The sequence below is a fragment of the Paramisgurnus dabryanus genome, chromosome 3 (genome assembly GCF_030506205.2).
Source record: "Paramisgurnus dabryanus chromosome 3, PD_genome_1.1, whole genome shotgun sequence".
Classification (NCBI taxonomy): Eukaryota; Metazoa; Chordata; class Actinopteri; order Cypriniformes; family Cobitidae; genus Paramisgurnus; species Paramisgurnus dabryanus.
Window position 1 is genome coordinate 12648944 of NC_133339.1, and position 15400 is coordinate 12664343.

A 15400-nucleotide genomic window follows, 5' to 3' on the forward strand; every position below is an offset into this window, starting at 1 on the left:
TATATATATATATATATATATATATATATATATATATATATATATATATATATATATATATATATATATATATATAACAGGAATGTTTTGGTCTCATCAATTAATTTTTCTTTATTATTCATTTGAAGTCTGTTATTTGTTATTATCAGAACTAGGGATGCACCGAATCCAGGATTCGGATTCGGCCGAATACTGAGCTTTTTGACGGGGTTCGGGTTCGGCCGAATCCTAGATTTTTTTTCCACCGAACCCTAGGCTTGCGCTACGCTGTTTGACGTCACGCGGCCGTTGATTACACACATCGGGTGCTGATGTGGAGATGAGCTTTTTCTTTCGGTGAGCCTTAGGGGTTGGACACACCAAAACTTTTAAACACGGCTGAAAACGCCTTGAGGACGCCAAATGCCAGCTGTTTTTCAGCCGAGCGCTTGGTAGCTGTGATGCTTCAGCTGTGAGCCGGTTGGTTGGTGTGGTAATGTCCCGCCCCTCCTCCACTGTAATTGGACGGCCGTGTGAAAACTGACATTGACGAGCGGAGCTTCTCACTCAAGTTAAATATAGTTTTCAGCGCGGAGCTGCTTGCTTATTGGAAAAAACGAGCGTGTCGCAACGCATCGCTTTCAATATGCATAGGCTTATGGTAATTGTCAAAATAGTTTTTCCAACTTGTCATCCTGGCATAATGTACAGTTAAAATTAAATAAAATGAAAAATACACTGCTGTGGATGTTGTTTACTTCATTAATGTGCTTTACTGTGTTAATGGAATAAGGATGCGAGTAGGATTCGGTATTCGGTTTCGGATTCGGCCGATTCTTAAACGGTGGATTCGGGATTCGGCCGAACCTAAAAAATCTGGATTCGGTGCATCCCTAATCATAACATCTATGGGGATCAACTCCCTTTTGGAGCGAGCCTCTAGCGGCCAGTTGATGAATTGCAGTTTAAGCTGGGTACACACCAAAAGATAATTGGGTTGAATTTGGGTCGATTTCCACCCCTTCTAACAATCCTAGCTATGTCCCGATTATCTTGATGGCCCTACAGATAATCATATCAGATTTTCCCTTGGTGTAAGGTGTGTAAAGAGTGTCCGAACCTGATCGGAAGAACGTCAGAGCTACCCCTATTGCGAATCGTAAACATTAAACATGTTTAATATTTATGATCAGAAATCCCGATGTGTGGGGAGAACCCAGAGGACAAACGCACACACATGCTGTAGATTGTCACGTGAAATGAAACGATACTCAATCAGAAAGCGAGCAGATGATGGATAAAACCATAGCAATTGCATGCCGCAGCAAAGTGAGATTCAATTTTATTTATATAGCGCTGTTCACAATTGTTAATTGTTTCAAAGCAGCTTTACATGAATAGATGTAGGGGAAAACACAGAAAAATCGATAGATAATATAAGAAGCACAATACAACGGCTAAGAATAAACCGTAAAAGCGAGTGTAGTAATAATGTAACGTATACAGGAAAGTGCTAAGTTAAGCCAATGTTAGCTTACTCTCCCGGGGATGAAAAAACCCTTGGAAAAAACCCCTGTGGGAAAACTCCTAGAAGGACAAAAACCCTTGGGAGAGATTAATATATATTTATATATAAACACGATATGGATATGAAACGGGTAAGCGGATTAAACTGGTTCAGCCGGTGGTCGTTGGTCGCGCATCAGCTGGGCATCACGTTGAAGGACAGCCAGTAGATCAGTGGTGTGATGACCTTCACAGCATCAGGAACTGGGTCTGTTTGTCTCATTGTCCTCAGGGTCAAGGACAAGACAGGGAGAGAAAAACAGAATCCTATTAGTGTAGGGGCCGTTCACATGTAATGCTAGTGTCATACTGTATTTTGGTTTAAAATCCGCTCTGTTCCAGACAGGCTAACTATTGCGGCATAAGTATATTACCCAGATGAGGTATGTGAGTGCTTTGTTCTGGACAAACTAACTATTGCGGGATAGGTACATTTACTTCACATTTTATCTGAATGCTTTGTTAAAGAAGAATGTCTTAAGTTTAGATTTAAATTGATCGACTGTGTCTGACACTCAAACATTATTTAGTAAATCATTCCAGAGCTTAGGGGCTAGATATGAAAAGGATCTACCGCCTTTAGACACTTTTGATATTCTAGGGATAATTAATTGGCTAGAATTTTGTGATCGCAGTGTACGTGATGGATTGTATTCTGATAGTAATTATGTAAGATACGAGGGTGCTAGGCCATTTAAGGCTTTGTAGGTGATTGGTAATATTTTAAATTGTATGCGATAATTTCCTGGTAGCCAATGTAAAGATGCCAGAATTGGACTTATGTGGTAATACTTTTTAGATCAAGTAAGCACTCTTGCAGGGGCGTTTTGAACTAGCTGAAGCTTGTTTACCTGATTTGCATGACATCCCCGAGTAACGAGTTAAAATAGTCTATTCTTGAGGTCATAAAAGCATGGATAACCTTTTCTGCATCTGATGCAGACAGCATATGGCGTATTTTTGAGATATTTCTAAGATGGAAGAATGCTGTGTGGCAGATGTTGGCGATGATTATCGAATGTAAATTGCTGTCAAGCACCACAACTAAGTTCTTAACCATGAAAGATGGCATCACAGTGCAGCCATCTATGGGCAACTTGCAATCTGACATATTATGTTTGGAGTGATTTGGTTCGATAATAAGTATCTTTGTCTTCTTGGAGTTTTGCATTAGGAAGTTATGTGCAATCCAGTCCCTAATATCACTAATGCAGTCTGTTAGCTTAGAAAACTGGTGGGTTTCACTAGGATGTGATGAGATGTTAAGCTGGGTATCATCTACATAGCAGTGAAAACTTATGTTATGTTTCCTGATAATCATATATAACGAGAATAGGATAGGACCTAAAACTGAACCCTGTGGTACGTCGTATTTAACAGGGGAGTGATATGACTCTTCCTCATTTACATAAACAAAGTGATATCGATTGGTTAGATATGACCTAAACCAGGCTAGCGCCTGACCACTGATACCAACATAGTTTTCTAGTCTATTGAGTAGGATTGTGTAATCTAGTGTGTCAAAGGCTGCACTAAGGTCTAGTAATATAAGGATTGAGATTTCACCACAATCGGATGTTAAAAGGAGGTCATTTGTAACTCTAAGCAGTGCTGTCTCTGTGCTATGGTGGGGCCTGAATCCTGATTGGAACTTTTCATATGTACCATTATTCACTAAGAATGTGCATAGCTGGCTTGCCACTACTTTTTCTAATACCTTAAAAAGAAAAGTGAGATTTGATATTGGTATAAAGTTATTAAGATGAGTTATTTTTTAAATGAATGGTCTAATAACTGCTAGTTTAAAAGCTGTTGGAACGTATTCTAATTCTAGCGATGAGTTAAAGATATTTAGTATCGTGTCTGACACTACAGGGAATACTTCTAAGTAGTTTTGTGGGAACGGGGTCTAATATACAGGATGATGATTTGGATGATGTTACTAATTTAGAGAGCTCTACTATTGCATAAGGTTTAAATGACTCAAGATGTTCGTAAGGTAATCTAGTGTTAAATGTACTATTGGGTAGAGCGGTGGCTGTTTGCGTAGGTTCGATGTTTTCCCTAATAACCTTAATTTTGTTAGTAAAGAAGTTCATGAAGTAGTTACTATTGTGTTGGGAGTTTGCTACTGGTTTCTGTTTGTTCTTTGTTTCTAGTCAGTTTCGAAACTTTGCTAAAGAGTAAACGTGGGTTATTATGATTTTCTTAAATAAGCTTGCTAAGATAGATAGATCTTGCAGTTTTTATAGCCTGTCTGTAGTGTTGAACACTCTCTTTCCATGCTGAACACCATACCTCTAACTTTGCATTTCTATAATTTCTTTACATTTTTCTAGCTACTTTTTTAAGGGCTGCAGTATGATGGTCATAACATGGAGCTGGTGTTTTTTCTTTGATTCTCTTTTTTCGATTGGGAGCAACGGCATCCAGCGTGCTAGAACAAGCGTTGTTCAGGTTTTCTATTATAATATCTAAATCTTCACGATTATCTGCTACATGTTTCATTTGGGACAGGTCTGGTAGATTGCTAATAACGCTATCTTTAATGGTGGAAATGATTGTTCTGGCTAGTTTGTAGCATGTAGTGGGCCGAGTGATCCTATCTAGAAGTACCGTGTATGAGACAATGGTCTGAAACTGCATCGCTCTGAGGTGATATTTCGATGTCATTAATATTGAGCCCAAATGACAGAATTAAGTCTAATGTGTGTTTATGGGTATGCGTGGGCCCTGACACATTTTGTCTAATACCGAGAGAAATTAGAACATCCATAAACGCTAGTCCTAATGCATCTTTTGGGTTATCAACGTGGATATTTAAGTCACCAACGATAAGAGCTTTATCTACAGCAACTACAAGCTCAGACAGGAAGTCTGCAATTTCTTTAAGAAAATCTTTGTGGTGGCCTGGAGGTCTGTAGATAGTGGCTAAGACGAAAGAGCTGTTTGTTGTTAAGACCAGTTATTTCCATATTAAACAACATTATTCAAATTGATTAAATTTTAGTTCGGATTTATGGTTTACTTTAAATATTTTTTGTATATTGTAGCTACACCACCCCCTCTTCCCTTTAATCGAGGTTCATGTTTATAATAATAGTCTTGTGGGGTGGATTCGTTTAAACTGATGTAACGGTCTGCTTTAAGCCAGGTTTCTGTTAGAGTGCATTTAAGTTTTGGTCAGTAATTATTTCATTGATAATAGTTTCTTTATTGGTTAGCGATCTAATGTTAAAAAGTCCAAATTTAAAGGTAAGGGAAGGGAAGGCAGAGTTACAGTAAGCAGATGGTAAGCAAATGCTAACTTGAGCCGGCACCGTTTGTTGATGCTAGCGGGCTATATGCTAACACTGGGTGTTTACTAGTGATAAATCGTTTCGCTTAGTAATACTGTTCAATAATCGTCACGGTAAAGTATTCCTAAGATAAACTAATAAGTTATATTATATAGATGGGAACAAGATAGTAAGAAAATGGGATTTAGATGATGAACTCGACGGAGCTCCAATGCATGCTGCAGCGTTGCATCTCTCTCTCTCGCGTCTCTCTATTGTGTCTCTCTTTTGCGTCTCTCTCTTGCGTCTCTCTCCACAACACACATTAAGGCTTTCTGCCTTTGTGACAACCAGAGATGTAAAAAAGCAGTCCAGTGTATTTAATGAAATTTCTTTATGCCTGTTGTTTGCCATGTTTGTTTACTCTGAAGTCACGTTTGGACCCGAGAAACATTGCAAAATTTTGCGAGATTTCCTGTGTTCACAGTCGAGCGTCTGCCGTCTGTTTGAAAATCTCTCCATGTGTGGTGTGCTGTCTTTGACACATCATTGCACACCACACTATAGGAGCAAAACGGTTAAATCTAGGATATTTTATCCTCATGTTTGTGGTCTATCACATTTTGAAACTCTTATGATGTAAAATATCTTTTGGTGTGTACCCAGCATTAAATCACTTCCGTATTGCCCCTCAAAATGCTTGTGTTATCTGAACCACATTCAAGCAAGGTTTTTGCATTTTATATATTTTCTTTTTTTTTGCATTAAAGGGGACATTTCACAAGACCTTTAGATGTCAAATAAATTTTTGGTGTAAAGTTCTAGCTCATAATTCCATATGAATAATTTATTATAGCATGTGTAGGATTGAAATGGGAATTTAGGAAATTAGTTGTAGAATTTGTAGGAATTTAGTACTCTGTCACAACTTTTCACAACCCCCATTTCCGTCCTGTGCTTACTGATAGTGATCAAAGAGTATTGGCAGAGCTCTTTATTCAGCACATTGGGGGTTAAACGTGGTCTTCTGATTGGTCAGTTTGAATGTATGATGTTAGGTTTAGTCACATGGTCAAGGCAAGGGCATAAAAGAATATGTTTGGTGGGTCTGCTCTTTCTTATTCCTCCTCTTCTTTTTTAGGTTGGTCTCCATGAGGTCTGGGGTTCAGGCCATTAGGCCTAGATTTCAGTTCTCAATGGTGATTCTCTTTTTTCTAAACTTTATTTATTTCTCTGTTCTCTATACTATCAGGTAATATCTCACATACATTGGAAACAGTTAATTGTATGTATTATTTACCATTTCATGCATTTATAATGTAACCATTTTAATTGTAACTTTAAGTCAGTACTGTTATTAAACTTTTTAATTTATAAATCTGTTCTTTAGTTTTGATTTAATGTTAAAGGGGCGGTGAATCAAATACTCTATTTTAACTTGATAATTTGTTATATAAGAGGTCATCATACTTAAATGAACATCCTGCAAGTTTCAGAACTGACAGGGTTCCCGCGGGGTCTTAAAAAGCCTTAAAAGCATTGAATTTATGAATTTGGAAATAATACCTTAAAAAGACTTAAAAAAGTCTTAAATTTTGATGTCTTGGTCTTAAAAATTGTGCTGTATGTAACTTCTCCATATTGTATTTTTCCTTAAAAGTTTCTTTGTCAACCACATTTTGATTAAATCAGGGATGCAAACACATCGCTTTTCGGCGCCTGCGGCTTTTCATTATTAATGGCATTTTGGTTGCGAGCACATCGTGTCTCTCCCGATGAGTCTGCTGTTTCTCGATGAATTGGGTGCGACATGAAGCGAGTTCAGCGTCACATGTTTCTGAACTTGAGCAGAGTTGTATGCATAGAGGTTTTCACGGAGGACCGGGTTCGATTAACATTATGTGTAAAACCCGAGGCGATCGGAAAACGGCCGTGATCAGAGTCAGTCAGCGCTAATGTTCACGTGCAGTTTCAAGCTGCGTGCCTCCATTTCTATTGCGATAACAACTGGCTTGGTTTGAAAGTCACGACCACGCGCTGCAGTTTCTTTCTCCGTCCCTTTGTTTAATAATATTATTATTAATGAACCATCTTTTTATATCTAAAAAGTTTGCTCAAAGATCACAGAGATAGTAGCAAAAAAGAAATGTGAATGTCAAGCCCATTGCACGAGCAAAGCTCAAGCTGACTCTAGATTTAAAAAAGGCAAAGCTCTAATATAAAGTCACCAAACACTGGGACAGCAAGTAGACTTTTGAATCTAAAATAATAAGTGGATAAAGCTCTTTTAATCTGCAAGAGAGGAATTAAAAGAGGCACTTTTACTGCTTCTGCTCTATCTAAAAAGGAAAGAAAACTACATAAACCATAACACACCAATTACATTTATAATCTCTAGACCTGCACTTTCTATCATTAATATACTATACATATTATTGTAGTCAAAAGAGTTTGATAAAAGGGGTCATCTACACAAGTATTGCTTGATATGTCAGTGCAAAAACAGGTAAGTGTTTTGTGATGCTTTGACAAACATTGTCAGCTTTGTTCATTTATGATTGGGTTTATTAAATATATTTATTATGGTTATAATGTGAAATTAATATAAATGAATGCAGCCAGATGGAAGGCCCTGGTTACGTTGCAGGAGGTGGCCAGGAAGAAGAGGAAGAAGGAGTAAAGCAAGAAGAAGTGCTAGATAGTTCAATAAGAGTTTTGGTTTAACATAAAAAATGAAGTTGAATATTCCAAATTAATGTCGGCATCTTTTGATTTTCGAATTTCATTTTACTCTATATACCTAGTTTGGTAGGGATGGCAGGGGTCGGTGGCAATGTAGCCTAAGTATCTGGATATTTGCCTGGGTGCGAGGGCTTAGATTACCTTTCTCTTTTTGAACATACATGTGTTTGCATCTCTGTTTGTTTAATAACGTAGTATAAATAAAGAGTAGCGGATCCAATAATTGAGAACCCAACACAGTCCCGGGTCACAGTACAAAGTATTGCGAACACGTGATGCCTTCAGTAAATGAAGATCACCACAACCATAGACTGCAACACAACACAGCAACAGGCAAAGGAGAAGCGGGAAAAATCAAAGAAAATCTTAGAAATTCCTTAACAACTTAACATTGTTTGGCAAACTTTCTTGTGGCCTACTGAAATTTTTTTTTCACACCTGCTTGGCTTATCATCTTTTTACCCATTTCACATCGGAAAAATAAATGAACACAAGTTCAAGGATTTTAGTTTTTCTTTGCTGGTAGGGACGTGAAATGGGTATTAATTTTTTATATAAATGGTCTTAAAAAGGTCTTAAAAGACTTGAATTTAACTTGAAGAAACCTGTAGGAACCCTGACTGAAAACGTCTGTGCTACTGAAATATAACAGTTTTTGGCACCAAGCCAGTATTACAAGGGAGTGTGGAATTTGGAAAAGTATGACGTCAAAGTAGAATTAAAGGACCTCCCAAAGCCAAATACAACACCACTTTTGTAGCCCCGCCCACAGCTTCGCGTGACACACGTGTCTCAACAAGTAAACATGTCTTTAAAGATTGACAAATATAACCAAAATGACTTTTAAATAAATTTTTCCTGAGAGACATTTATTTTGACGCGGTGATCTGTTATGATAGACAAACCATGGAAACGCATTTTCGGTTGTGGAAGAACCGCGTGGGAACAACACAGAAGCTAAATACTTTAATTCGGAGGCTTGGAACATAACATTAGGAATGCGTGGATAAAGTTTGCTTTTGAAGAAGTTCCAGCTCGTGTGGGGAGTGTTTGTTAACTTTGTGTACACTGATTCATTTGTAAAGAAGTCGATGTTGGATTTGCAGAGAGACTGTGATTAAAAGCACCACTTATATTGGATCTGACAACAATGACACAGCAGTATACACAGTAAGACATTTTACTATATAAAGTTACCGCATTTCACTATTGCTTTGTTAGAAGAGATTGCTTGATATGTCCTGTTGTAACATCCGTGTCTAAACACGTTTGTTTGACTGTTTTAATTTACTGAAAACATTAAACGATTAATAAAGGTACAACACTTAACAATACGACTGTAATTTAAAGGTAGAAATATACAAAGGTAGTGATTAAGGAAGGATTTATCAGCCGCAGTTTAGATTCTGATGCCCGTTTACTGTGTTGTATACGGTAATTTAGGCGAGTTGCGTTTGAAAGGTCAAACACTCAACAAAGCTTATTTTTATCATATAACTGTGGTATGTAACATTACGTGAATGTCAAAGCAACCTCCCAAGCACAATAGAAATATACAAAGTTATTGATAAGGATTTATCAGCCGCAGTTTAGATTCTGATGCGCGCTTACTGTGTTGTATACGGTAATTTAGTCACGTCGAATTTTGTTTCTACTTTAATATACGTATTGTCATTTATGTGTATCATCTTTAGCACCCAGAATCTTTTGTGGCTCAAACATATTTGTGTTCGGCTGCTATTTTTATCACATTAATGTTTTTAAAACATTTCCCCACGTGTAATGACGGGGGAATGAAGCTATCCAATCATAGCAGTGGGCGTTTACGACCAGGTCTTCAGTGCGGCCCGCCCCTTCAAACAAACCATTTCTCCAGACAGCCACTAATCCATGTTACAAAATAGCCTATTACTTATTGCTTTTGATGTTTTTGAATGTAAAAACCACGCGAACATCATAAGTAGACATCAGACAACAGTATAAAACAATAAAATCGACAAATTCACTGCCCCTTTAATACTTAAACGCTACATATTGCAATACAATATATTTATATTCTAGCAATGCTCTACCACATATTTTGCTATCATAGCTGCACTTAAGTTGCAGAAGGGTGATAAATGACAAGAAATACAGTTTTACATCATCTTGCTGTTAACATTTCTCAGTCATTTCAGCCTTCCTACAGACTGAACCACTGTAATGAATCCACCCTTACACAGGTTAAAATGCCACTTTGTAGGTTTGAGCAAAATTGTGCTGTTTTTGTCCTTTAAAATGCAAATAAACTGATCTCTGCACTAAATGGCAGTGGCATGGTTGGGTAGTGCAGATTATGGGGCGGTATTATTATAATAAGATCCCCTTTTGACATCACAAGGGGAGACAAATTTCAGTTACTTATTTTTTCACATGCATGGAGGGAATGGTTTACCAAAACTACGTAGTACTTCCCTTTCTGAGATCTTTGTGCACGTCCACTTCCGGTGGATCGTAATGCCAGTTCGGCTGGTCCAGATTGAACAGAAAAGTTGTTGAGAGGTACGTAAAGGAACGATGGTGTTGTAGAATTGTAGTAAAGTAAAAGTACAGATAATTTGTTGCAAAATGGAACGAAGTAAAAGTCAAAAGTATGCACTATAGGTTCTACTTGCGTAAAGTACAAATACATGGAAAATTTACTTAAATACAGTAACAAAGTATTTGCACTTCGTTAACTTACATTCCACCACTGCCTAACAGGATTTTAGATACCCAACCTAACTGTGCCGGAAGTGGACATGCACAAAGTTGACAAGTCCTACCCACGAAACCCGGAAGCTTGATAATCCCCTATTCGAAAGCATTATGTTTGCATAACAAGCAGTCTGATCTAACTGTACTTTGATGTCATATGAAAAGCGCTTGGTGCAAGCAATGCATGCAATTGAACACGCTTATTGACACGCGTCTTGATTTAATGGGTATGGTTTTCTAACAAAGTTAGCATCCGGAGCAAAAATAAACAAAAAACGTATGCCTGCATCATATCACTGTATTATTTACTGGCATGTGAGCCACAAATTAAAAGCTTGCCAGGCCGCATGATGCTCACGTGCCGCGTAAAGAGTAAGACTGTTTTAAACAATTATGCTGCAAGAGTTTTTTTACTTCCCTGTTATAGGCATCTCTGCAAAAAAAATTTTTCAAATTCATAGTTTATTCCCATTTATTCTCATATATTCCTGTTAATTCCCATGGAAAGTTGCCAGCTTTGAAAATTCCTGGAGTTTTGCAACACTTTTCACAGATAATGATATTTTTACTACAATATTGAGGTGCATGAGCTCAGATTATTTAGGCCTATGATTAATTACTTCAAAAAAGAAATACAAAACCAGTCCTAACTGAAAGAAAACAAGTTGACAAAAAGATAGAATCCAATGTTTGGTGATATTGGAAACACCAGAAGTGTTATATGGTTTTGAACACAGCACAAGAGTTAAACTACAAGAGCAGAAATTGAAAATAGAAATGACATAATGTACTTTACATAAAAAATAACATGGATACATGACAATCTCAAATGTGTTTTGTCACTCTGGTTTATCAATATGAACTATTTACTGTCTTCATTTTAGATATGATGAAAGTGAAAGAGGAGAGTCAAGCTGAAGTGAATGAGAAACATCAGATTGTAAAAAGAAACCATAATGTTTCACAGAAAGAAACTCTGAAGACAGAAGACATAAAGTGTGAAAATAGTTTCAGTGAAGATGAACGCCCTGAAGATCACAAGAGGACTCACAGTGAGAAGAAACCTTTCACATGTCAACAGTGTGGAAAGAGTTTCAGAAGAAAAGTTAACCTTAAAGCACACATGAGGATTCACACCAGAGAGAAACCACACGCATGCCATCACTGTGAAAAGAGTTGTACAACTGCAAGTGTTCTTAAGAGACATTTGAGAATTCACACCAGAAAGAAACCTTACAATTGTCAACAATGTGGAAAGAGTTTTAAAGTTGAATCCACCCTTAAGATACACACAAGAATTCACACTGGAGAGAAACCTTACACGTGTCAACTATGCAGAAAGAGTTTCACCTTTCAATCAGGCCTTATACAGCACGTGAAAACTCACAGTGGGGAAAAGCCACACGCGTGCCAGCATTGTGACAAGAGTTTTACAACTGCAGCTACACTTAAGATACACATAAGAATTCACACTGGAGAGAAACCGTTCACATGCCATGAGTGTAAAAAAGGTTTTGGAAGTAAAAGTAACCTTACGACACACATGAAAATTCATAATGGAGAGAAACCTCACGTGTGTTTTCAGTGTGGAAAGAGTTTCAGTTTGGAGTATCACCTTAAGAGACACATGATGATTCACAGCGAAAAGAAACCTCACGCATGTCTTCAGTGTGAAAAGAGTTTCATAGATAAACATGGACTTGAGATTCACATGAGAAATCACACTGGAGAGAAACCTTACATATGCTCTCAGTGTGAAAAGAGTTTTACAAGTGAAGTCGCCTTTAAGAGACACATGACAGTTCACACTGGAGAAAAACCATTTGCATGTCAACAGTGTGGAAAGAGTTTTAAGACAAAACCAAACCTTAATGCACATTTGAGAACTCACACTAAAGAGAAACCGTTCACATGCCATGAGTGTAAAAAGAGTTTCAAAACAAAAGCTTCCCTTAAAAAACATGCAAAATTTCACACTCAATGAAACCATTCATGTGCAGGGCAAGAGTGCGACTCATTTTCAGCACTGGAGTTTTATGCCTTAGACCGGCCCCATTTAGTTCACGACTGACTATAATATCAGTGACTATATAGCTGTAATATCTATAATATCAGTGACTATATAGCTGTAATATCTATAATATCAGTGACTATATAGCTGTAATATCTATAATATCAGTGACTATATAGCTGTAATATCTATAATATCAGTGACTAATATAACTGACTGATATAATATCATTACATCCTCAGTACAGTACAGTATAAGTCTGCAATGATACATCGTTCTCTGCAGCCTTGCAATTCATTTTATTTTTCAAATATATAATTTTCAGTTCAATGCAAATACAATATGATTTTTGCCATAATCGTGTGGCCCTACCATAGTTTAATAGTATTCAAATAAACTAAAATAACTACTGAAAGGGAACAAATGTGTTTGAGTTTACCTCTATATTTGTATTTTTAAAAAATGGTGGTTTTTTTTTTACTTATATTTTTATTTTGAATCATAAAACAACACGATACAGTATAATATTAGTTTTTAACATGTCGGCCTATCCTATTCCAACAGCCTTGACAATAATTACATTTTAATTACATCAGATACATTATCTAAATAATAAAAACAGATGCACCTGGTACAGGGGGATTTAGAAATTAATGAATACATAACTAAATACATAGGGAAAAAAAGAGAGAAAAAGAAAAAAAGGGAAAGTATAGAACTACACATAAGGGATGCGATCATATAATACAAGATCACTGAAGCATTGCAGGAGCCCATCTCATTAAGAAATTCACTTTCTGAAGTCGTAAGGAATATGTGATTTCTTTAATTTCATACAATTCCCACACTTTTTGAATCCAAGCATTGTATGATGGGGGGACAGGTTTTAGCCATCTACATGTAATACATTTGAGTGCCACGCCAAAAAGAATTTGTAATAAATATATTTTAGCTCTACCCTCAAAGCCCTCTGGGCGCACACCCAGATGGGCAATTCTAGGGTCTTCTGGGATTTCAAAATGGAAGATTTCTTCAAAGGCATCGAATATATCTTTCCAGTAATTTCTTAATTTTGACCATAAAATTAGGGGTGGGCAAAAAAAATCGATTCTTAGATGAATCGCGATTCGGACGTGGGCCGATTCTGAATCGATTCACAAATGTCAAGAATCGATTCTTAAATGTTAGTTTACAAAATAACGTCACGTTATCAGAACCAAAAGGCGGAACTCAACTGGGGGAGCGGTGATGCACACGGACAACTTAAGAGAGCGCGCCCTGCAAGAGCGCATAGCCGAGCTTACAAGAGCAGAAGAGAAAGAACACTTTAAATGCTTGTAGGACTATACTGCATATATCTCTACATTGAATTTAGGGCTGTCACCATTACTCTATTCTTTTTGAGGAGTTTTTAAAAAAATCCTTGAGTACATGTCGAGTACTCCTTAAAATAGCGGAGATGTACGGTGTACATTTTAGGACATCCTCAGATGTCAGAGTCAGGTGTCAGACATCAGATGAAAAGGCATCAGGTCTCAGAAAAACCGATGTCAAGTTTACGAAATTGCACAGTCATTTCTCAGACATCAGATGAAAAGGAGTCAGGTATCAGAAAAAACGCTATCAGAAAAAACGCAGTCAGACGAAAAGTTCTCAGATGAAAAGTTATCAGAGTCAGGTATCAGACATCAGATGAAAAAAGTCAGGTCTCAGAAAAAACGCTGTCAGAAAAAACGGAGTCAGACGAAAAGTTCTCAGATGAAAAGTTATCAGAGTCAGGTTTCAGACATCAGATGAAAAAAGTCAGGTCTCAGAAAAAACGCTATCAGAAAAAACGGAGTCAGACGAAAAGTTCTCAGATTAAAAGTTATCAGAGTCAGGTATCAGACATCAGAAGAAAAGAAGTCAGGTCTCGCACAATAAAGCATCGGACAAAACGGCATCAGAAGAATTTACACGTGGCCCACCCCTTCACATGACATCACTTACCGGAAAACTTATCGCAAACTTACCGGAGATCAAAAAAGACTTATGAGGGCACTTTTGTTTCTTTAACCGTGTATTTAATTGTACCCTTGACATAAATTGTTGTTGTTCCCTTTCTCACTAGCCTCTGTATAACAATTTTTTTTTAACACGATTTTACACATGATCACGCCTTTTCGCGTACCGCCACTATAAAGATATTGATATGTTTTTCTTTATTAATCCCTGTATAACGTGAGGGCCGGCTCCACGGGGGGCACTATCTGGCACTATCCCGCCCCCTCAGATCACCATAAAGGTTGAATGGGATCTTAATGATAAAATCTGCTATTTAAAAATCACATTTGCGTAGTGTTTTGTCTTCCTATAGTGAATAATAAGCTAAAACAGCAATATTTTAGTCAGGGCCGGCCCTGGCCAATTTGCTGCCCTAGGCAAGATTTCACCTGGTGCCCTTTAGAATCACAGAATCACAATTGTGTTCCAATCATTTTACTCATAAACTTATACAGAAACACAAACTGCACAGCTTTGTCTTTTTTCTTTATTTTGAAAATATTTTGGAAACAAACACACACGCACGCACGCATACTGTGGCTAAACTGCACTGAAGCGGCAGTTTAAAATACAAACCCAGAATTTAGCGAACGTCAAGAACAACAAAGCGGAAACAACAATCAGACCGAGACTCGGGATTTACATAACGTTACACGCACCATGTTTAAATTTCAATGTTTCTGGACAGAAATACCAACTTGTTCACTTTGTTTGGTGTCAATAAGCTGCGCATTGGAGTGCTGGCTGCTCCCCGCGGTGCTGAAGAACAAGACCCGCTCTGACGGAGTACTGGTGGCACTTATGCACAGATATTGCATAATCTATTGGAAAGCGGACGAGTCATTAGTTGGGTTAGTAAAATAACGAAACTATAGATTTTAAATAGAAGAAAAAATTGTTTTTGGTAAAGAGATATTTTTTTTAAAAAGTTTAAAAATGCACAACTTTTCTCAAGTGGAAGAAAGCTATACTTTTCCCCTTACGTGCAACCTATCGGAAAGCGCAGATGAGTTCGTTGGGTTAGTAACGAAATTATAGATTTAAG

The 15400-nt window shown here is 37.3% G+C and overlaps 1 protein-coding gene across 1 annotated transcript; it reads left to right on the forward strand.

The window, feature by feature from the left end:
• The first annotated feature begins 11188 nt into the window (after positions 1-11188).
• On the forward strand, positions 11189-13396 carry LOC135768421 (uncharacterized). The gene has a single exon (XM_065277653.1). The coding sequence runs from the start codon at positions 11191-11193 to the stop codon at positions 12283-12285; it is 1095 nt and encodes a 364-aa protein (XP_065133725.1). The 5' UTR covers positions 11189-11190; the 3' UTR covers positions 12286-13396.
• Positions 13397-15400: the final 2004 nt, after the last annotated feature.

Coding starts and splice junctions, on each gene's coding strand:
- LOC135768421 (XM_065277653.1), top strand. CDS start 11,191: ATGAAAGTGAAAGAGGAGAGTCAAGCTGAAGTGAATGAGAAACATCAG.